At 44.6% G+C, this 22000-nt stretch overlaps 1 protein-coding gene across 2 annotated transcripts in view; it reads left to right on the top strand.

Annotated features, from left to right (window-relative positions):
* The first annotated feature begins 579 nt into the window (after window positions 1–579).
* LOC124802607 (pancreatic triacylglycerol lipase-like) overlaps window positions 580–22000 on the top strand; it is a 237942-nt gene continuing 216521 nt past the window's right edge. Inside the window, exon 1 of one of the 2 annotated variants that reach the window (XM_047263490.1) lies at window positions 580–651. Coding sequence is in view for 1 of the 2 variants with exons in the window: in XM_047263489.1 (XP_047119445.1) it covers window positions 606–651 (46 nt within the window). In the remaining variant the exon portion in view is untranslated. The remainder of the gene's footprint in view (window positions 652–22000) is intronic. The other variant, XM_047263489.1, reaches the window with a different exon arrangement.

The raw sequence follows: 22000 nt of genomic DNA, 5'->3' as shown, positions 1-22000 counted from the left end.
TTTGACGATATAATGATTTCCAATGATGTGTTTGTTGATTGTTAGTTTAGTTATAATTTCGGTCGCGTATATGGGAGACCATCAGCCAGTCTCCTCGTGATGTCTCCCTGGCAATGGTAACTGGCTGACTAATTCTCTGCCGGCATTTCGCAAGTCCCAAGTTGACCCCTTCCCGCAGTTCACATGATTAAGAGACGGCTGTCCGCAGTTCACAAGCTGTGGACCGGAGAACTGCCTTCAGTAAGTGATTTAAGCTGCTCCGCTGGTTTTGGTTCTATTATCGTCTACTTCTGGCGGTGTCAGCTTTCGCTATTAGGACCGATGTCCACTGTACATCGTGAGTAGTACATTTCTTTCAGACTTGCTCGAGGTGCTCGCTTATGGCGAGGATCTCACTGAGAGCTCGTGGTGAGTTCTAGAATTCCGACGAGTTCTAGAATTTCACCACAATAATGTTACGGCGTGCCTGCGGATAAAGGGGTGCGCGACCGCAGCGCCACGGACCGTGCCCCCACCACAGACGCCAGTGGGGACGGGGTACATTAGCGCATCGTCGCTGGCGGCGTGAGGCCAGTGCGCCACGGGACTGGCGCCAGTCGCTATACATGCCGGCCGTCCGCCGATTGCTCGCCGCGCTGCTGGCGCTCGCAGGTAAACTGTTTGACTGATTGGTTTTTATTCGTCACCTCAGTTACTGAATGTGTGTATGCATGTATGTGTGGTTGTGAAGGCCGTATCAGGACAAAACAAAAGAGCTACGTTGTGAGGGAACATTTCAGTGATGGAGGGGCGAGGGGTAACTCCTGTTTGCACGAATATTCTGTCTTGTTTAGCGCTATTTCTAATTAATTCTATTTTCTGTTATGGAAGCCGTGTTATATCCATGTTCATTATCTTTATGGTAATGTAAGTTATCAGTACATGTAGATTGCCGGCCTGTGTGGCCGAGCGGTACTAGGTGCTTCAGTCTGGAACCGCGCGACCGCTACGGTCGCAGGTTCGACTCCTGCCTCGGGCATGGATGTGTGTGATGTCCTTAAGTTGGTTATGTTTAAGTAGTTCTAAGTTCTAGGGGACTGGTGACCTCAGATGTTAAGTCCCATAGTGTTCAGAGCCATTTGATTTAGTACATGTAGATTATTCAATAAATTACTGTTATGGGAAGAAAGCGGTAAAGCGTGTGCCTGGAAACCGAGAGGTCGCGGGTTGGAATCTTGGCCGGACCACGGATTTTTCAGTCTTCGTTTTAACATAGCGTTCACTTGTTAATGATGTGAGGGACTGCCAGAAACAACACGTGACACGTGGTTCGGACTCCCCATTAGACTGTAGTTCCCCTTTCCCCGTTTGGAGAACTGGGGTATGTTGGGGACACGCAAGTCGACGAAGAGGCGTCCAATAGAAGACTCGCATTAGGCCACTGAGCCACAAAATTGTTATTATCACCTCTTTAAAATGACGCATGTATTTTGAACTTATCGTAACTCTGAGTAATCTTAATTTATTGTCTAAAAATTTCTGACACACGTTTGTCGCAACTTGTTGGCTGAAAAAACCCGCTTTTCAAATTTTAAATTAATTCCACAGATTATATGTCAGATGTTACATCCTGTGCAAAGAAACGTCATGGTTTTTAGAACCAAAATTAGGGTACAAATCACCATTGTTGGCTCTCTCAATCCGATTCTCTGTACAACCATGAAGAGATTTCTTCCATAACTCAGTGTCAGACAGAGCTCTGAAAAATAAGTTTGATGTCTATAACGTCCAGATGACGGTAGCCTCTGGTTGTATTTCCTGGTTTCTCTGATCCTTGGTATCTAGCGTATTTGCACCAAATGTATCGCCGCACTGGGCATAATCCATGTAAAGAGCCAAGATATGTATTGTGTTCTAAATTTATAATCATATGATGCTCTTGTTACGAACAGCAAAGGAAAAATATTACAGGGTGACACAGAAAAACGGAAACTTTTGAAACACCCAATTAAAATAGAAAAAAATCCAATAGAAAACTTTCACTGAGAGCAATTGAACCACCACAACTTGCATTTCAAGAGACAGTAATCCAAATTATTGGTGTTTGAGGATTACATCCTGTAGAACTTCGTGACCATATTATGAGTCCGAATATAATAGATTTTCTAGAGATCGAAAAGCTTATGTTCAAGAACCAGCACGGTTTCTGAAAGCATCGCTCATGCGAATCCCATTTTGCTCTTTTCTCATATGTATACTGCGATCTATAGATGAACAGCAACAGACAGATTACATACTCGTATTTCTAGATTTCTGGAAAGCATTTGACATGGTGTTCCACTGGAGACTGTTAACGAAGGTACGAGCATACGGATTAGGTTCCCAGATATGTAAGTGGCTCGAAGACTTCTTAAGTAATAGAATCCAGCACATTATCCTCGACGGCGAGAGTTCATCAGAGACAAGGTTATTGGCAGGAGTGCCGCAGGGAAATGTGATAGGATTGCTATTATTTTCTATATACATAAATGATCTGGCGGACACGATGAGCAGCAATCTACATCTGTTTAGTCCAAATGGTTCAAATGGCGCTAAGAACTATGGGACTTTACACTTGAAGTCATCAGGCCCGTAGACTTAGAACTACTGAAACCTAACTAATGTAAGGGCAACACACACATCCATGCCCGAAGCAGGATTCGAACCTGCGACCGTAGCAGGCGCGCGGTTCCGGACTGAAGCGCCTAGAACCTCTCGGCCACAGCGGCCGGAAGCTGTTTCGTGATGGCGATGTGGTATGAGGGAAGGAGTCGTCTGTAAACGACTGTAGGAGGATACTTAGACCGAATTTCTGGTTGGTGAGATGAATGGCACCTTGACGGTTGGTGGAGTTTTTGCTAGGGCAGAATTTCCCAAACTGCGTGTTTCACGGAAAGTGAACAAGTGCTCTGCAAAAAATAATTAATACAATTTTTTCGACAAAATTATTTTTTAAAATTTTATTGTGATTATTGTGTTATTATTTATGATTTACAATTGAAGTAATCACTGAATAACACAGGTTTTCGTCATTTTTAAAAATTTTAGTAACCTTCAAACTAAGACAAGGTATTCCATGAAAGTGTATCAAAATTCTCAAAGAGGTCCACCTGAGGAAAAGTTTGGGAATCACTGTCCTATGGGTTCACTGGAAGATGGACTGCAAAGCTCGAACTAACATAAAAAGGCTAAAAATGAACAGTAACATAACGGCTATACGGAAACACGCTTACCTTAGGATGAATGTTTGTATGAAAAATCCGTTCTCCGCTCCTTAAGAGCAGAGACTCTGTCAATGAAGCATTCACTGGAGCCTACGATGCTGTGTACGAAATCTCTCCTGATAGAGAGCACTGCATCTGTCGTTAGCCGTGGTACCTCGTAGAAAAATTATATTCTCTACAGAGCAGAGAAAGATCGCTCTGCATCATACGCTGTCACCGTTGCCGGTTTGATAAAGATCGGTTTCTGGACTTTCATTTTATCCCTAAAAGGCTTCTGAAAATTATTTTGGAACGCAAATTGCAGAAGCAGAACAGCACCTGTGAGAGTTACAAACTCGCTCCTCGTGTAGAGTATCTGAAGTTTTGCTCTCAGTCACGCGGAGTGGCGGCGTGGTTTGAGGCGCCATGTCACGGATTGCGCTGCCCCTCCCATCGGGGGTTCGAATCTTCCCTCGGGCATGAGTGTGTGTGTGTTGTTCTTAGCTTAAAGTAGTGTGTAAGTCTAGGGACCGATGACCTCAGCAGTTTGGTCGCATAGGAATTCACACACATTTGAACGTTTTTCTGTTCTCAGCTTATTAGCATCAGCGAAGGGATATGTAAGACCTCTGCGACAAACTTTGTGGAAATTGACTTATAAACGAAGTAAATTTTTCAGAAATAAATAAGCTTGCACGACGAGATACCCTGTGAAGTCAAAGTGTTCAACAACCTGAGCCATTATTGTATCACACACTACTTTTGCTAACAACAGGTTTTGAAATTCGTTTCTATGTCTATCTTCGCAGAACCCAGCAGTTTTCGGCACATATAAATCATGTCAGTAATGCTGTCTCGTATATGCTGTACGGCATTTTTGAAATGTTCTTCCCTCTGTTATTCGGTCAATGGCCAACCGCGCATTTTTGGTATTTGCTGTACAATATCTCAACGTGTGGCATAATATAAGAAAATATAGACAACCAAAATTTACTTCGGGCGCAGCCTCTTTTTTGAGTAATTTTTGCAGTTTGTCGAGATTTAAGCTGAATGTACTCCAGCCATTCTAAAAGATGCTATCTATTTTCGTACACAACAAGCTCAGTTCTCAGTTAAAAATTCCATTTCGTTTTGCGAATTACGGGGACTTTCCTGTTCATTATGTCAATTAGCTCGCTGTTCGCTGTGAAGAACTGTGAAAAAAAAAGAAGTAAGACCCTCACAAAGGTCAGCAAAAGCCAAAAAACTCTAAAGTCCATACTCAAGAATCGTTCTTTGGGCTGAAATCAGCTTACATGTACGAGCATAACAACGAATAAATAGATATGTCTAACATGCTCTCTCAGAAGAGTCTGTACATCTGGACGACGACCCATGATGTATAGTACGTTTCTTTAAGCCATTGTGGTAACGTTTTTGTATCATGTTCATGACGACTGAGGAACGTTTAAAACCTTTCTACAAATTTTCCCTTAGACGAAACGTACCTGATAACCATGGCAAACTGCGAAATTGTTGAAATATCGGTTATGTTATCGACGATAACTGATACAAAATCAGTGGCAGCAATTTATTTTCTTGCTCGGTAATGATAAACCTCCAGTGTACACGAAATGCATGCTCAAAAGTACGATAAAATTTCATACAGTCCACAGTTTTAGAGTAAACGTAACAATATTTGTAGATCTGATCATTGTGTCTTTCAGTTGACTGCCTATAACCAACATCCAGTTGTAGTCTAATATCCTGTTTCCCTAAAAGATTGTGCTCTAGCTGTGCAGTTACATGTGATGTGGACCGCTCATGTTTCTTTTATTTTCCGTGTTTAATGTACGAGATCGTCAATGTCTCTTAGCCTCCAAGTCTTTTAGCACCCAGCATGTTCTCTCTGTCTGTCTGTCTCTTTTTAAAACAAAAAACACGGAAACAATACAATTTGTTTCTGATATTACAGTCACATACTCAATCTACTCTCCTGTAAATGTGTTGGCTGAAATTTATTTCAACTTCCTTACTCGTCATTTTAGTTATCTTGAATAACTTGATTTCCGGCGTCAGGCTCCCTAAGTCCTTAATATGGAGGATATCTTGAAGTGACCGGAAAACAAATTATTTTTTCTAAACCTCAGCGTTGAATTATCACACATTTTGACTTCTTCCTGTATGCTGTCACATCTTCAAATTCACAACTGTATATCGAATCTTCCTGCGTGACGAATAGTAAAAGCTGGTCACAGTATTGGTAACTTAAAAGCAACAAATAAGAAATTGGCTCTGAGCACTATGGGACTTAACATCCGAGGTCATCAGTCCCCTAGAACTTAGAACTAATTAAACCTAACTAACCTAAGGACATCACACACATCCATGCCCGAGGCAGGATTCGAACCTGCGACCGTTGCGGTCACGCGGTTCCAGACTGAAGCGCCTAGAACCGCACGGCCACACTGGCCAGCCAACAAATAAGAGAAAACTTCCGCCTATCGTTGCTGACCAGGCTCTTGTTGTTATTGCAGTCCCATAAATATAACAGCTCGCAGAGATCAATGACACAACAGATATTATAAGTTAGAGAATATTGTTGATATGACTATGTTGGTTCATAAGTTCATAGCGTTTTCGTTTTGCTTGTGGGTATTCCGGTTGCAATGGGTTTATTTATCGTTTGTCAGTTTTTATTTGTGGTTCACTGTTGCTATTTGAGTTTACATACCGCCCTTTTGTCATTTGGAGTTAGTGAGTGGAGCTGTGGACGCTAGAAACTGGAGCGCCAAGTGGAGAAATCGGAACATTTCCGACACATTCTTCTGTTTGAGTTCAGCAGTGGGGTGACAGCAGCGCCGTGTATGGGGATAATGCCATTGGACAGAGTACGGAAAGAAAATGGTTTTCTCGTTTTAAGGAGGATCGTTTTGACATTAGTGACTCTACACGTTCAGGAAGACATTTGGGGTTTCACGAAAATCGTTTGAACACATTAATTCACAATGATCCACGTAACTGTACTCCAGAACTGGAAGATGTTATTGCAGCATCGTGCGCCATTTTCATGCAGTGAGGAAGGTCCAAAGACCGGCTATGTGGGTATCACATGCTCTATGCCAAAACCACTCGAGCGTATGGGTATCACATGCTCTAAGCAAGTGGCCGTATGTGCTTCTCTGCTTGCTCATCAACTGGGTCATGAACAACATCGACCATTCCTATCTAGCTATCCATTATCGGTACTGGTGGTGAGAAATGGTGTCTTTAGGCTAACATAAGGAAAAAAAGAGGAATGGTTGAGCTCAAAGAAAGCAGCAACTATCCGTACGAAGACTGAATGCATCCATAAAAGATAATGTTATGCATCACATCTACATCCACGTCTACACCTACGTGATTACTCTGCTATTCACAATAAAGTGCCTGGCAGAGGGTTCAATGAACCACCTTGAAGCCGGCCGCGGTGGCCGAGCGGTTCTATGCGCTTCCGTCCGGAACCGCGTGACTGCTACGGTCGCAGGTTCGAATCCTTCCTCGGGCATGGATATGTGTGATGTCCTTAGGTTAGTTAGGTTCAAGTAGTTCTAAGTTCCAGGGGACTGATGACCTTCGATGTTAAGTCCCATAGCGCTCAGAGCCATTTAAATTATTTTGAACCACCTTCTAGCCGTATCTCTACCGTTCCACTCTCGAACGGCGCCCGGGAGAAACGAGCACTTAAATATTTCTGTGCGAGCCCTGATTTCTCTTATTTTATTGTGATGATCATTTCTTCCTATGTAGGTGGGTGCCAACAGAATGTTCCAGCAATCGTCGGAGAAAACTGGTGATTGAAATTTCATGAGAAGGCCCCCTCGCAACGAAAAACGCCTTTGTTTTTATGATTGTCACTCTAATTTACGAATCATGTCTGTGGCACTATCTCCCCTACTTCGCGATAATACAAAACGAGTTGCCCTTCTTTGTACATTTTCGATGTCATCCGTCAGTCCCACCTGATGCGGATCCCACACCGCACAGCAATACTCAGAATAGTGCTGACAAGCCTGGTGTAAGCAGTCTCTTTAGTAGACATGTTGCACCTTCTAAGTGTTCTGCCAATGAATCGGAGTCTGGTTGTCTCTATTCACAACATTATCTGTGTGATCGTTCCAATTTAGGATATTTGTAATAGTAACCTCTAAGTATTTAGTTGAATTTAAAGCCTTGAAATTTTTGTGACCTATCGCTTAATCTAAATTAGCGAATTTCTTTTAGTACTGATGTGAATAGCATCACACTTTTCTTTACTCAGGGTCAATTGCCACTTTTCGTACCAGACAGATATCTTATCTAAATCATTTGGCAATTCGTTTTGGTCATCTAATGACTTTACAAGATGGTAAATCACAGCGTCATCTGCAAACAATCTAAGACGGCTGCTTAGATTGTCTCCTATGTCGTTAACATAGATCAGGAACAATAGAGGGCCTATAACACTTCCTTGGGGAAAGCCGGATATTATTTCTGTTTTACGTGATGACTCTCCGTCTATTACTGCGAACTGTGACCTTAGGAAACCACGAATCCAGTCGCACAACTGAGGCGATATTCCATAGGCTTGCAGTTTGGTTAGACGCTTGTGGGGAACGGTGTCAAAAGCGTTCTGAAAATCTAAAAATATGGAATCAATTTGACATCCCTTGTCGATAGCACTCATTACTTCTTGAGTATAAAGAGCTAGTCGTGTTTCGCAAGAACGATATTTTCTGAATCCGTGCTGACTTCGAGGTACTTCATAACGTTTGAAGTTCGCCCCCGGTAGCTGAGAGGTCAGCGCGACAGAATGTCAATCCTAAGGGCCGGGGTTCGATTCCCGGCTGGGTCGGATATTTTCTCCACTCAGGGACTGCGTGTTGTGCTGTCCTCCTCATCATCATTTCATCCCCATCAACGCGCAAGTCGCCGAAGTGACGTCAAATCGAAAGACTTGCACCCGGCGAACGGTCTACCCGACGGGAGGCCCTAGTCACACGACATTTACAGTTTTATAATGTTCGAATACAGTATAAGTTCCAAAACCCTACTACAAATCGACATTACTGATATGGGAATGTAATGGACACTGCTTTTAACAACAGCTTTCCCTCCAGCCTCCAAGCAGTTCTCCCAGTGTATGACGTTCATTTGCAGCAGCGTTCTCATGATCTCTGCTGTGTGGCTGGGTTCCCTTCCGGTCACCACAGCCGTCAGTTACCCTAGAGGAGATACGTAGTAAGAGCCACCGGTCTGTGAATCGCGTTAACTTTGCCCTGTGTATAATTGTGCCTGTAATTAAACTGTTTGTGTGTCGTATGTTATGAAGCGGCTGTTGGCACCGGCCTAGGATTTGCCTGTGCGATTGTCAAAAGCCGCTTACAAGCCACATTCTGGCTGGCCAGTGTACCAGACCAGCGGTTGGTTAACCTAGCTCTGGATTGCGATATGAGTACGTGTGATTCCAGCGGAATACGAACTACAGCAGTGTCCCGTAACGCCCCTAATGCCTTAATAGCGGGAAATGCGTGGCTTGATATTGGGCTTCTATTGACTAAAGCTCTATGTTTTCACTAATTGGTGCTTGTTAGCTGCAACTTTTATGCCTTTTATGCCCTCAGGTGCTCAATGAACCCTCTGCCAGGCACTTAAATGTCATTTGCAGAGTATCCATGTAGAAATAGATGTAGATTTAATTGTATTACTATACACTTAGAGTCGGTCCGGGATCTTCTTGTCACAAAGTATACCAGTCACTGTCCGGCATTGATGCCTGGCGTTGTTAACGCGGTTTATTATTTCACGGTTCTCTCGTTTCTGAAATCACATGCTGCGTTGGCAGTGCGTGGCTTAAATGGAAGGGCAAAGACTGGAGTGCTCTGTTATAAGAAGATCCCGGGCCAACTCAAATCGAAAGTATACCGCTCTGCATTCCGCCCAGTTGCCTTGTATGGTGCAGAATGTTGCCCCGCAACAAAAGAAACAGGATGAATTGCTATAATGGAATGCAAAATGTTTCGGTGAACACCTATCCTGAAAGTTCGTGATCATGCGACCAGTCACGGAATTCGCAGGCGGTTCGGAGTGACACCTGGCGTTGAGAGGATGAGGAAAAGCTTTCTACTGCGGTGTGGACACGTACTTCGAAAACACAGCAAAAGGCAAGTTTTCATTAAAAGTCGAAGGTAAACGATCTTTTCGCAAAGCGAGGTAACGTTGGTTGGATACTTAGATACCTTCCATGTACTCGTATAGTGACGTGACAGATGTCATGGGATATCAATATATACATATACAAATAGCGATAGTGTCGCGTACACGATGTACAAAAGAACAGTACATTGGCGTAGATGTCATCTGTACTCAGATCATTCATGTGAAAAGGTGTCCGATGTGATTATAGCCGCACGACGGCAATTAACACACTTCGAACGCGGAACAGTAGTTGAAGGTAGACAAATGGGACATTCCGTTTCGGAAATCGTTGGGGAATTCAATATCCGAGATCCACGGTGTCAAGAGTGTCCGGAGAATACCAAGTTTCGGGCATTACCTCTCACCGAGGGCAACGCAGTGCCCAACTGCCTTCACTTAACGACCGAGAGTAGCGGCACTAGCGTAGAGTTGTCAGTGCTAACAGACAAGTAACACTGCTTGAAATAACCACAGAAATCAATGTGGGACGTAAGAAGAACGTATAAGTTAGGAAAGTGCACCGAAATACTGCGTTAATGGGCTATAGTAGCAGACGACCGACGTAAGTGCCTTTGCTAACAGCACGACATCGCCTGCAGCGCCCCTCCTGGGCTCGTGACCATATCGGTTGGACCCTAGATGGCTGGAAAACCGTGGCCTAGTCAGATGAGTCTCGATTTCAGTTGGTAAGATCTGATTGTAGAGTTCGAGTGTGACGCAGATCCCACGAAACAATGGACCAAGTTTGTCAACAGAACACTGTGCAAGCTGGTGTGGCTTCATAATGGTGTGGGCTGGGTTTACATGCAATGGACAGGGTCCTCTGATTCAAGTGTGCCGGCCGGAGTGGCCGTGCGGTTCCAGGCGCTACACTCTGGAACCGAGCGACCGCTACGGTCGCAGGTTCGAATCCTGACTCGGGCATGGATGTTCGTGATGTCCTTAGGTTAGTTAGGTTTAATTAGTTCTAAGTTCTAGGCGACTGATGACCTCAGAAGTTAAGTCGCATAGTGCTCAGAGCCATTTGATTCAAGTGAACCGATCATTGACTGAAAATGGTTATGTTCGGCTACTTGGAGACCATCTGCAGCCATTCGTTGACTTCATGATCCCAAACAACGACGGATTTTTTATGGATGACAATGCGCCATGTCACCGGGCCACAATTGTTCGCGATTGGCTTGAAGAACATTATGGGGCGAATGATTTGGCCATCCAGATCGCCCGACATGAATTTCATCGAAGATATATGGGACATAATCGAGAGGTCAGTTCGTGAACAAAATCCTGCACCGGCAACATTTTCGCAGTTGTAGACGGCTATAGAGACAAGGTGATTCAGTATTTCTGCAGGGGACTTCCAATGATTTGTTGAGCCGATGCCCCGTAGAGTTTATGCACTGCGCCGGGAAAAAGGACGTCCGATATGATATTAGGAGGTATTCCATGACTTTTATCAACTCAGTGTATTTGTATGCTGCATTGTAATCGTAGTCACTAGAGCTGCTTTTTTATATCTTTCTTATTTCCTGCTACCGGTTTCGAGCGTGACTCATTTTTAAGCGCTATCTGAACATAATGAAGGCAATGAGATCGTAAATGCTATTTTTCAAATGGGATGTCCTTCTGTTTTATTATTTTCGTACATGGTCGTGACATTATTCATATAAATCTCAAGATAGCGTGCTCCACCCTGACGAAGGTCAAGACAGACTGCTGAGGAAGAAGATTAGCATTCGTTTGTCTTTTCATGCGTTCGTAGCCTTACGGACCACACTGCTACGTACTTCGAGTCATAGTCCACTCTTGTGAGATCAAAGGCTGTCGCAACCGGAATCAATTTCTATGAAATTCTTCCTTCTTGTTTATTACGTCACGTTGTAAGATGCGATAACAAAATTTCCACCTCTGTTGCAAGCGGCCTCCATCAACGCAGTTTAATAACAGAATCGTTGGTTCATCATTTTTGTTATACCGGAGCCAAGGTAGTCCCTGAGGGCCGGCATCCCATGTAACACCACAGAGGACGAAGTTGTCTATGCCCAAGGCGTACCCAAAAGCACCATGGTAAACACCGGCTATTTACGTACAAGGTAATGGAAACAGGCATTCCGAGCACTACTTCCTACAGGGGGAGCTCGAGCCACGGCCTGCAGGAAGTATCACTACGCCAAAACCTGATTGGCTGGAGACAGCTATTTAGGGGCTAGAACCAGGCCCGAAGTTGAGTTCACGCCGGATGCCGACCTCGTGTACTGCGACCGTTGAAGATTACGTCTTCGTCTCGGAATTGGACTGTATGAGTATGTTACCGCGAACCTTTGTGGAAAAATAGAAGTGAACTTTTGTTTGCCTCAATTAGGAAACTTTTATCGTTATTGTTACTTTTCGTTTCTATGTTCAGTCATCAACATTGTGTACTTACATCAATAAAGTTGTGTTTGTGTAAAATTGCGAATTGTCAGTCACAACAATTTTATACAGGGTGTTTCAAAAATTACCAGTATATTTGAAACGGCAATAAAAACTAAACGAGCAGCGATAGAATTACACCGTTTGTTGCAATATGCTTGGGACAACAGTACATTTTCAGGCGGACAAACTTTCGAAATTACAGTAGTTACAATTTTCAACAACAGATGGCGCTGCAAGTGATGTGAAAGATATAGAAGACAACGCAGTCTGTGGGTGCGCCATTCTGTACGTCGTCTTTCTGCTGTAAGCGTGTGCTGTTCACAACGTGCAAGTGTGCTGTAGACAACATGGTTTATTCCTTAGAACAGAGGATTTTTCTGGAGTTGGAATTCCACCGCCGAGAACACAGTGTTGTTGCAACAAGACGAAGTTTTCAACGGAGGTTTAATGTAACCAAAGGACCGAAAAGCGATACAATAAAGGATCTGTTTGAAAAATTTCAACGGACTGGGAACGTGATGGATGAACGTGCTGGAAAAGTAGGGCGACCGTGTACGGCAACCACAGAGGGCAACGCGCAGCTAGTGCAGAAGGTGATCCAACAGCGGCCTCGGGTTTCCGTTCGCCGTGTTGCAGCTGCGGTCCAAATGACGCCAACGTCCACGTATCGTCTCATGCGCCAGAGTTTACACCTCTATCCATACAAAATTCAAACGCGGCAAACCCTCAGCGCCGCTACCATTGCTGCACGAGAGACATTCGCTAACGATATAGTGCACAGGATTGATGACGGCGATATGCATGTGGACAGCATTTGGTTTACTTACGAAGCTTATTTTTACCTGGACGGCTTCGTCAATAAACAGAACTGGCGCATATGGCGAACCGAAAAGCCCCATGTTGCAGTCCCATCGTCCCTGCATCCTCAAAAAGTACTGGTCTGGGCCGCCATTTCTTCCAAAGGAGTCATTGGCCCATTTTTCAGATTCGAAACGATTACTGCATCTCGCTATCTGGACATTCTTCGTGAATTTGTGGCGGTACAAACTGCCTTAGACGACACTGCGAACACCTCGTGGTTTATGCAAGATGGTGCCCGGCCACATCGCACGGCAGACGTCTTTAATTTCCTGAATGAATATTTCGATGATCATGTGATTGCTTTGGGCTATCCGAAACATACAGGCGGCGGCGTGGATTGGCCTCCCTATTCGCCAGACATGAACCCCTGTGACTTCTTTCTGTGGGGATACTTGAAAGACCAGGTGTACCGCCAGAATCCAGAAACAATTGAACAGCTGAAGCAGTACATCTCATCTGCATGTGAAGCCATTCCGCCAGACACGTTGTCAAAGGTTTCGGGTAATTTCATTCAGAGACTACGCCATATTATTGCTACGCATGATGGATGTGTGGAAAATATCGTACTATAGAGTGTCCCAGACCGCAGCGCCATCTGTTGTTGAAAATTGTAACTACTGTAATTTCGAAAGTTTGTCTGTCTGAAAATGTACCGTTGTCCCAAGCATATTGCAACAAACGGTGTATTTCTATCGCTGCTCATTTAGTTTTTATTGCCGTTTCAAATATACCGGTCATTTTTGAAACACCCTGTACGGAAAAAAGTGATGAAACAACTGCATACGTGTTCACTAACAAACACGTCTGGTATAAGAATCAAACATGCAACTGAAATTCATTTGACTTTAATTCGCAGAACAAAGTCTTTGTCCCCAGATTCGTTCAGCGACAACATGAACTCGACGACTTTCACGCAACTTCTTTATTTTACAGAGACGCAACAAAATACAGGGGTACAGACAGACAGTCTTCCGAAAAGAAATTCGAAAAATGCTGATAAAGCAAAGGCTGTTGCATTCTTGGTTCAAAAGAGAAAGCGAAAATTAGGGCAGCCAAATGTTAATAGAATTCCTGCATCTGTAAAAAGATTGTTGCGCGAAGCAAACAACTGCCACAGTCATACCTTAGCAATAGATCTCGTCGAGAATCTGAGAAAATTCTGGTCCTATGCAAAATCGCTAAGTGTATCTAAGGCTTCTATCCTGTCGCTTGTTGGCCAGTCTGATGTGGCAACAGATGGCAAAAAAGACGAGATTTTAAATTTCACGTTTAAGAAATTGTTCACGCAGGAAAATCATGCGAACATACCATCGTTTACAGACTCTGGTATGGAGGACATTGTAATAATCATCCCTGATGTAGAATGAAGACTGAAAGAGTTGAAAGAAAATAACTCACCAGATCCGGATGAAATCCCAATTCGGTTTTACAAAAAGTCCATACGGCAATGGCCCCTTATTTAGCTTGCATTTATCGCGAATCATTCGCCCCGTGGAGGGTTGCAAGCGACTGAAAAAAAGCGCAGGTGACTCTTGTACATAAGAAGGGTAAAAGAACGGATCCACAAAATTAAAGATCAATATCTTTAACACCGGTAGGCTGCAGAATCCTTGAACATATTGTCAGTTGTTGTTGTCTTCTTCAGCCCGAAGACTGGTTCGATGCAGCTCTCCGTGTTACTCTATCCTGTGAAAACCTTATCTCTCAGTAACTACAGGGTTATTACAAATGATTGAAGCGATTTCACAGCTCTACAATAACTTTATTATTTGAGATATTTTCACAATGCTTTGCACACACATACAAAAACTCAAAAAGTTTTTTTAGGCATTCACAAATGTTCGATATATGCCCCTTTAGTGATTCGGCAGACATCAAGCCGATAATCAAGTTCCTCCCACACTCGGCGCAGCATGTCCCCATCAATGAGTTCGAAAGCATCGTTGATGTGAACTCGCAGTTCTGGCACGTTTCTTGGTAGAGGAGGTTTAAACACTGAATCTTTCACATAACCCCACAGAAAGAAATCGCATGGGGTTAAGTCGGGAGAGCGTGGAGGCCATGACATGAATTGCTGATCATGATCTCCACCACGACCGATCCATCGGTTTTCCAATCTCCTGTTTAAGAAATGCCGAACATCATGATGGAAGTGCGGTGGAGCACCATCCTGTTGAAAGACAAAGTCGGCGCTGTCGGTATCCAGTTGTGGCATGAGCCAATTTTCCAGCATGTCCAGATACACGTGTCCTGTAACGTTTTTTTCGCAGAAGAAAACGGGGCCGTTAACTTTAAACCGTGAGATTGCACAAAACATGTTAACTTTTGGTGAATTGCAAATTTGCTGCACGAATGCGTGAGGATTCTCTACCGCCCAGATTCGCACACTGTCTTCACTTCACCATTAAGAAAAATGTTGCTTCATCACTGAAAACAAGTTTCGCACTGAACGCATCCTCTTCCATGAGCTGTTGCAACCGCGCCGAAAATTCAAAGCGTTTGACTTTGTCATCGGGTGTCAGGGCTTGTAGCAATTGTAAACGATAAGGCTTCTGCTTTAGCCTTTTCCGTAAGATTTTCCAAACCGTCGGCTGTGGTACGTTTAGCTCCCTGCTTGCTTTATTCGTCGACTTCCGCGGGCTACGCGTGAAACTTGCCCGCACGCGTTCAACCGTTTCTTCGCTCACTGCAGGCCGACCCGTTGATTTCCCCTTACAGAGGCATCCAGAAGCTTCAAACTGCGCATACCATCGCCGAATGGGGTTAGCAGTTGGTGGATCTTTGTTGAACTTCGTCCTGAAGTGTCGTTGCACTGTTATGACTGACTGATGTGAGTGCATTTCAAGCACGACATACGCTTTCTCGGCTCCTGTCGCCATTTTGTCTCACTGCGCTCTTGAGCGCTCTGGCGGCAGAAACCTGAAGTGCGGCTTCAGCCGAACAAAACTTTATGAGTTTTTCTACGTATCTGTAGTGTGTCGTGACCGTATGTCAATGAATGGAGTTACAATTTATGAAATCGCTTCAATCATTTGTAATAGCCCTGTACTTTAAGTCCTTCTTAAGCTGCTTACAGTATTCATCTATTGATCATCCTAACGTTTTTTACCTCCCACATTACCCTCCAGTACTAAATTTGTGATCCTTTGACGTCGCAGAATGTGTCCTACTGACCAAATCTTTCTTCTACTCAGATTCTGCTACAAATTTCTTTTCTTCTCAGTTCTATTCATTATCTCCCCAATAGTTATGTGATCTACCCATATAATCTTTAGAATATTTCCTTGAGAGGGAAAAGTTTCTGTCCAAAAATCAGCACGGTTTTAGAAAGCATCGCTTGTGCGAAAATTAGCTTGCAGTTTTCTCACATTATATCCTGCGAACCATGCATGAAGGGCAACAGATGGATTCCATATTCCTAGATTTCCGTAAGGCATTTGAAACGGAGCCACACTCGCGACTGTTAACGAAGGTAAGAGCATACGGAATAGGTTCCCAGGTAAGTGACTGGCTCGAAGACTTCTTAAGTACGAGCGGTATTTCAAAACTAAGGTCCGTCTGGTCGTAAAAAAATAAGATTAGGTGAAAAGTTTTTCATAGACAATAATATTTTACCATATATCTTCTTTTCCACATAATCGCCGTTTATAGCAACACACTGTCTGTTACGCTGCACCAGATCAACGAAAAGTTTGAATCTTATCGACGGTTTTGGCAACGGAGTGAGAGCGTGCGTTGTCGCGGAGGAAGATTATGGCAGGCGGCAGTTTCCCGTTGAGTGATTATAGGAGGATAGAAGATGAATTGACAAAGTTTCTACTTGATGTGGTGAACAGCAGATAGCTTTAAATGTAGAGAAATGTACGTTAATGCAAATGCGTAGGAACAAAAAAAAACCTAAATGTTCTAGTACAGTGTACTGCTTGACATAACCATGACGATTAAATACCTGTAAGTAACGTTCCGAAGCATATGAAATGGAGCGAGCATTGTACGTTTTGGTAGGCAGGCCGAATGGTCGACTTCGGTTTAGTGGGAGAAAATAGGAAAGTGTAATTCATCTGTAAAGGAGACGTATTTTTGAGTACTGTTAAAGTGTTTGGGATACTCACCAGATCGGATTAAAGGAAGACATTGTAGCATTTCAGAGGTGGCTGCTGGATTTGTTACCGGCAGATTCGAACAACCCACAAGTACACTACTGGCCATTAAAATTGCTACACCACGAAGATGACGTGCTACAGACGCGAAATTTAACCGACAGGAAGAATATGTTGTGAAATGCAAATGATTAGCTTTTCATAGCATTCACACAAGGCTGGCGCCGGTGGCGACACCTACAACGTGCTGACATTAGGACAGTTTTCAACCGATTTCTAATACACAAACAGCAGTTGGCCGGCGTTGCCTGGTAAAACGTTGTTGTGATGCCTCGTGTAAGGAGGAGAAATGCGTACCATCACGTTTCCGACTTTGATAAAGGTCGGATTGTAGCCTATCGCGATTGCGGTCTATCGTATCGCGACATTGCTGCTGGCGTTGGTCGAGATCCAGGAGGGTAATACGGAACGCCGTGCTGCATTCCAACGGCCTCGTATCACTAGCACTCGAGATGACAGGCATCTTATCCGCATGGCTGTAACGGATCGTGCAGCCACGTCTCGATCCCTGAGTCAACAGATGGGGACGTTTGCAAGACAACAACCATCTGCACGAACAGTTCGACGACGTTTGCAGCAGCATGGACTATTAGCTAGGAGACCATGGCTGCGGTTAGCCATAACGCTGCATCACAGACAGGAGCGCCTGCGATGGTGTACTCACCGACGAACCTGGGTGCACGAATTGCAAAACGTCATTTTTTCGGATGAATCCAAGTTCTGTTTACAGCATCATGATGGTCACATCTGTGTTTGGCGACTTCGCTGTGAACGCACATTGGAAGCGTGTATTCGTCATCGTCATACCGGCGTATCACCCGGCGTGATGGTATGGGGTGCCATTGGTTACACTTCTCGGTCACCTCTTGTTCGCTTTGAAGGCACTTTGAACAGTGGACGTTACATGTCAGATGTGTTACGACCCGTGGCGCTACCCTTCGTTCGATCCCTGCAAAACCCTACATTCCAGCAGGATAATGCACGACCGCATGTTGCAGGTCCTGTACGGGCCTTTCTGGATGCAGAAAATGTTCGACTGCTGCCCTGGCCAGCACATTCTCCAGATCTCTCACCAACTGAAAACGTCTGGTCAATGGTGGCCTAGTAACTGGCTCGTCACAATAAGCCAGTCACTAATCTTGATGAACTGTGGTATCGTGTTGAAGCTGCATGGCCAGCTGTACCTGTACACGCCATCCAAGCTCTGTTTGACTCAAGGCCCAGGTGTATCAAGACCGTTATTACGGCCAGAGCTGGTTGTTCTGGGTACTGATTTCTCAGGATCTATGCACCCAAATTGTGTGAAACTGTAATCACACGTCAGTTCTCGTATAATATATTTTTCCTATGAATACCCGTTTATCACCTGCATTTCTTCTTGGTGTAGCAAGTTTAATGGCCAGTAGTGTAGTTTTGTGACGGATAACGTCCACTAACTAATTCTACAAAGTTTGTAACGAGAACACTAGTCATCTTACTTTTGAAACTTTTTCAGAATATTCTTTTGAAGCCACTGATATATTTCAATCGAAGAAAAATACCTCACTTCTGACGGCTAAGCCCACTTAAAAGACGATGTTTTAATCGCTTTTAATGTAATTTAAACGTCGGTAGAGACATATAGATAACTTTCATAATACTTTGCCAGGACGAAATCCAATCATCTCTTTTAATCCTCTCATAAAACTGAGTCTTTGATATATAGGATCATTCACGAAGATATGCAGATATTTTAATATGTTAGTCTAAAAGTAAAAAAAGTCTAATCACATTTCATTTCTAGTATAAAATATTTGTTCAATGAATACACTTTTATCATCTGCATTTCTTCTTGGTGTAGCAGTTTTAATGGCCAGTAGTGTATTACGGATATGCTTCGCGAAATCAAACAGGAATCCCTGGAGGGAAGGGACGCTTTTTTCGAGGAGCACTATTGAGAAAATTTATAGATCCGGCATTTGAGGCTGACTGCAGAACGATTCTACTGCCATCAACGTACATTTCGCATAAGGACCATAAAAATAAGAGTGGAGAGATTTGGGCTCTTGCGGAAGCATATCGACATTCGTTTCTCCCTCGTTCTATTTGCGAGAGGAACAGGAAAGGAAATGACTACTAGTGCTACAGGGTATCCCTGCGACGCACCATACGTGGGTTGCGGAGTAGGGTACACTCATGTTCAGAGAAAACAGAACACCTCGAAGAACTAGAGGTAGGACTTTCACATTCACAGGACTTGTCCTTTAGTATGTTCTGCAAAAATGATTAGCATTACAGTCACCTTAGTTCAGCATGTGTCATGTTGCCTACCAGGCAGAGGATCCGCCTTAGGCCCTGATAAGTTGTTCCATGCGTGATGGCATCGAAGTGTATAAGGTGCGAATGGCGTGCTACGGTATAGCCATCCGTGCTGCATTCACCTGGTTCCAAAGCTCATGTGTGGTGATTGGCATTGAGTCACAGCGCTGCACCCGTCGTTTCGTCATATTCCACACATTTTCGATTAGACAAGTCTGCTGGTCTGGCGGATCAGGCCTAAAGGCTGACATCCTGTGACACCAGGAAGGCACGTGTTCATGCAGCGTCATGTGGTCGTGCATTGTCTTGTTGAAAAATGGCATCTAGGTGTTGTGCAGAAAGGATGTGGCTACAGGTTGCAGGATGTCATTCACGTAGGCCACACTGGTCACAGTGCCCTGGGCACACATCAGCTGTGATTTATGGTTGTAACCAATAGCACCCCAGGCCATAAGGCGTTGATTTGGCGCTGTATGTCTTGTGCGAATGCAGTCACTGTGATGCCCTCCCCCTATCTGCGACGAACCAAAATGCGGCCATCATTTTCAAGCAAACAGAACCTGCATTCATCTGAAAACACTATATGATGCCATTCCTGTCTCCACACGCCATTGCCGTCTAACATGTTTCTGCACATTCGTCAAAGGTAGGCGGAGAAGTGGACGACGCGCACGTAACCGATACCGTAATAAGCGGGGACGGACTGTCACTCTTGATATTGTACGATGTGTTACATTGTTCCACTGTTGCGCCAGAGCCGAGAAGGACCCAGAGCTGTCCTGCAATGCCATTCGGATGAGGTGTTGATTTTCCCATTGGGTGGTCTGGGTGGTGGAACATCACCCATCTCGTCATGTTCTGCGGCCCTCCGTGAACCAGTATGCTGCACACACCCGTTGCCCTGCCGAAACACTTCGTCCTACACGTGCAGCAGTTTTTTGGATTGATTCATCACATTCACTCATGCCAATAATGCGCCCTCTCTCAAACTCACTGATTTGACGGTACGGTTCGCGCCTACGTCTGCGAGACATCCTGCACGTCTGCTCAAGTCACACTGGTTTATTACCTTCCGTTCATAGCGACAAAGAGAGCCGGATTGGGGTTGTTTGGGGGAGGAGACCAGACAGCGAGGTCATCGGTCTCATCGGATTAGGGAAGGACTGGGAAGGAAGTTGGCCGTGCCCTTTCAAAGGAACCATCCAGGCATTTGCCTGGAGCGATTTAGAGAAATCACGGAAAACCTAAATTAGGATGGCTGGACGCGGGATTGAACCGTCGCCCTCCCGAATGCGAGTTCAGTGTGCTATCCACTGCGCCACCTCGCTCGGTCGAGAGCCGGAGGCACATCTTACCGGTACGTGGTGTTGCGCCGCAATATCGATGTTGACCTTGAACCCTGAGGGCCGACATGGTTAAAATGCTAATCATTTCTGCAGAACATACTAATGTACATGTCGTGTGAATATAACGTCCCACCTGCAGGGTGATCGGAAATTCCCGTTACAAACTTCTAGGACATGTAGAGGGTGGTGACTACATAACATTTGCCGGCCGGAATGGCCGAGCGGTACTAGGCGCTACAGTCTGGAACCGCACGACCGCTGCGGTCGCAGGTTCGAATCCTGCCTCGGGCATGGGTGTGTGTGATGTCCTTAGGTTAGTTAGGTTTAAGTAGTTCTAATTCTAGGGAACTGATGACCTCAGAAGTTAAGTCCCATAGTGCTCAGAGCCATTTGAACCATTTTTACATAACATTTTTAATAGGCACCCATGTCGGGAAACGTATCGTTTCCATTCTACGACAGTTTCAATGCAGATGATTATCTCATCCCCCCCACGTGAGGAATGTACTTTAGGCGTGACCCAGTACAATTGTTGCAATCCATTTGAAAAGAATAGTGACTCGTTCCATTATAACTTACGCATTTGCATTACAACGTACACCTTATGGTTTACATTAGTCGACAGCAACAAGAACCCAGCATCTACGGCACCAGTCGCAACGTACCGATGCATTACAACAGCGGTTCGATGTGGCGAGTACCAACGTTGTTACACACAATGTACCTCCGAAGCATGTTCTGGTACACTCTCTTCATCCCACCTGGTGTCTCTTCAGTGTCTTGTGCAGCGGCCTGAACTCGTACCAGCAGATCTTCCTCTGTCTCTACAAGTGTCTCATAAATTAGGCTCTTCATACAACCGCACTGGGGTCCATAGGGGTTAAATCCGGAGATCGTGGCGGTCACGCAGTTGGACCACCATACCGTCTGTTGAGATGTCTCCGGACAGCCAGTGAAAAGTGAGGTGGTGCTCCATCATGCTGTAACCACATTTCCTGACGGACATTCAATGGCACAGCTTCCAAGAACGGGTCCATTAGTGTCGTAGGAAGACTAAGTATGTGGGACCCGTGAACTTGGATGGAAGGAGGTATGGTCCAATCACAAGACCGTCCAGAATACCTGCCCACACGTTAATTCCAAACCTGTCTTGAAATCACTGAACATGCGTGGCATGAGGGTTTTCGTCCGCCCAGACATGGCTATTTGGAGCATTCAGAACACAATCCCTTGTGAACCAACATTCATCTGTGAAGAGAACTCGACGTGGAAACAGGGGCGCGTCGATGCAACGGTGTAGGAACCACGTGCAGAAGGCGACGCGTTGTAGAAAGTCTGCTGGACCCATAGTGAGTACCCTTTGTAAGTGGTACGAATGTAATTGTTGCTCATGCAGGATGTCCAAGAAGGTACTGTGACTAACAGCCATGGCACGCGCAACTGTTCGCGAACTCGTTGACGAGCGGTCTTCAATGCGACACAGTACACGTTCTTCAAATTCGGG

Source organism: Schistocerca piceifrons, chromosome 6 (genome assembly GCF_021461385.2).
Source record: "Schistocerca piceifrons isolate TAMUIC-IGC-003096 chromosome 6, iqSchPice1.1, whole genome shotgun sequence".
In the NCBI taxonomy this organism is placed as follows: Eukaryota; Metazoa; Arthropoda; class Insecta; order Orthoptera; family Acrididae; genus Schistocerca; species Schistocerca piceifrons.
Note: the sequence above shows the minus strand (reverse complement) of the source record. Positions and strands in the feature narration are given on the sequence as shown.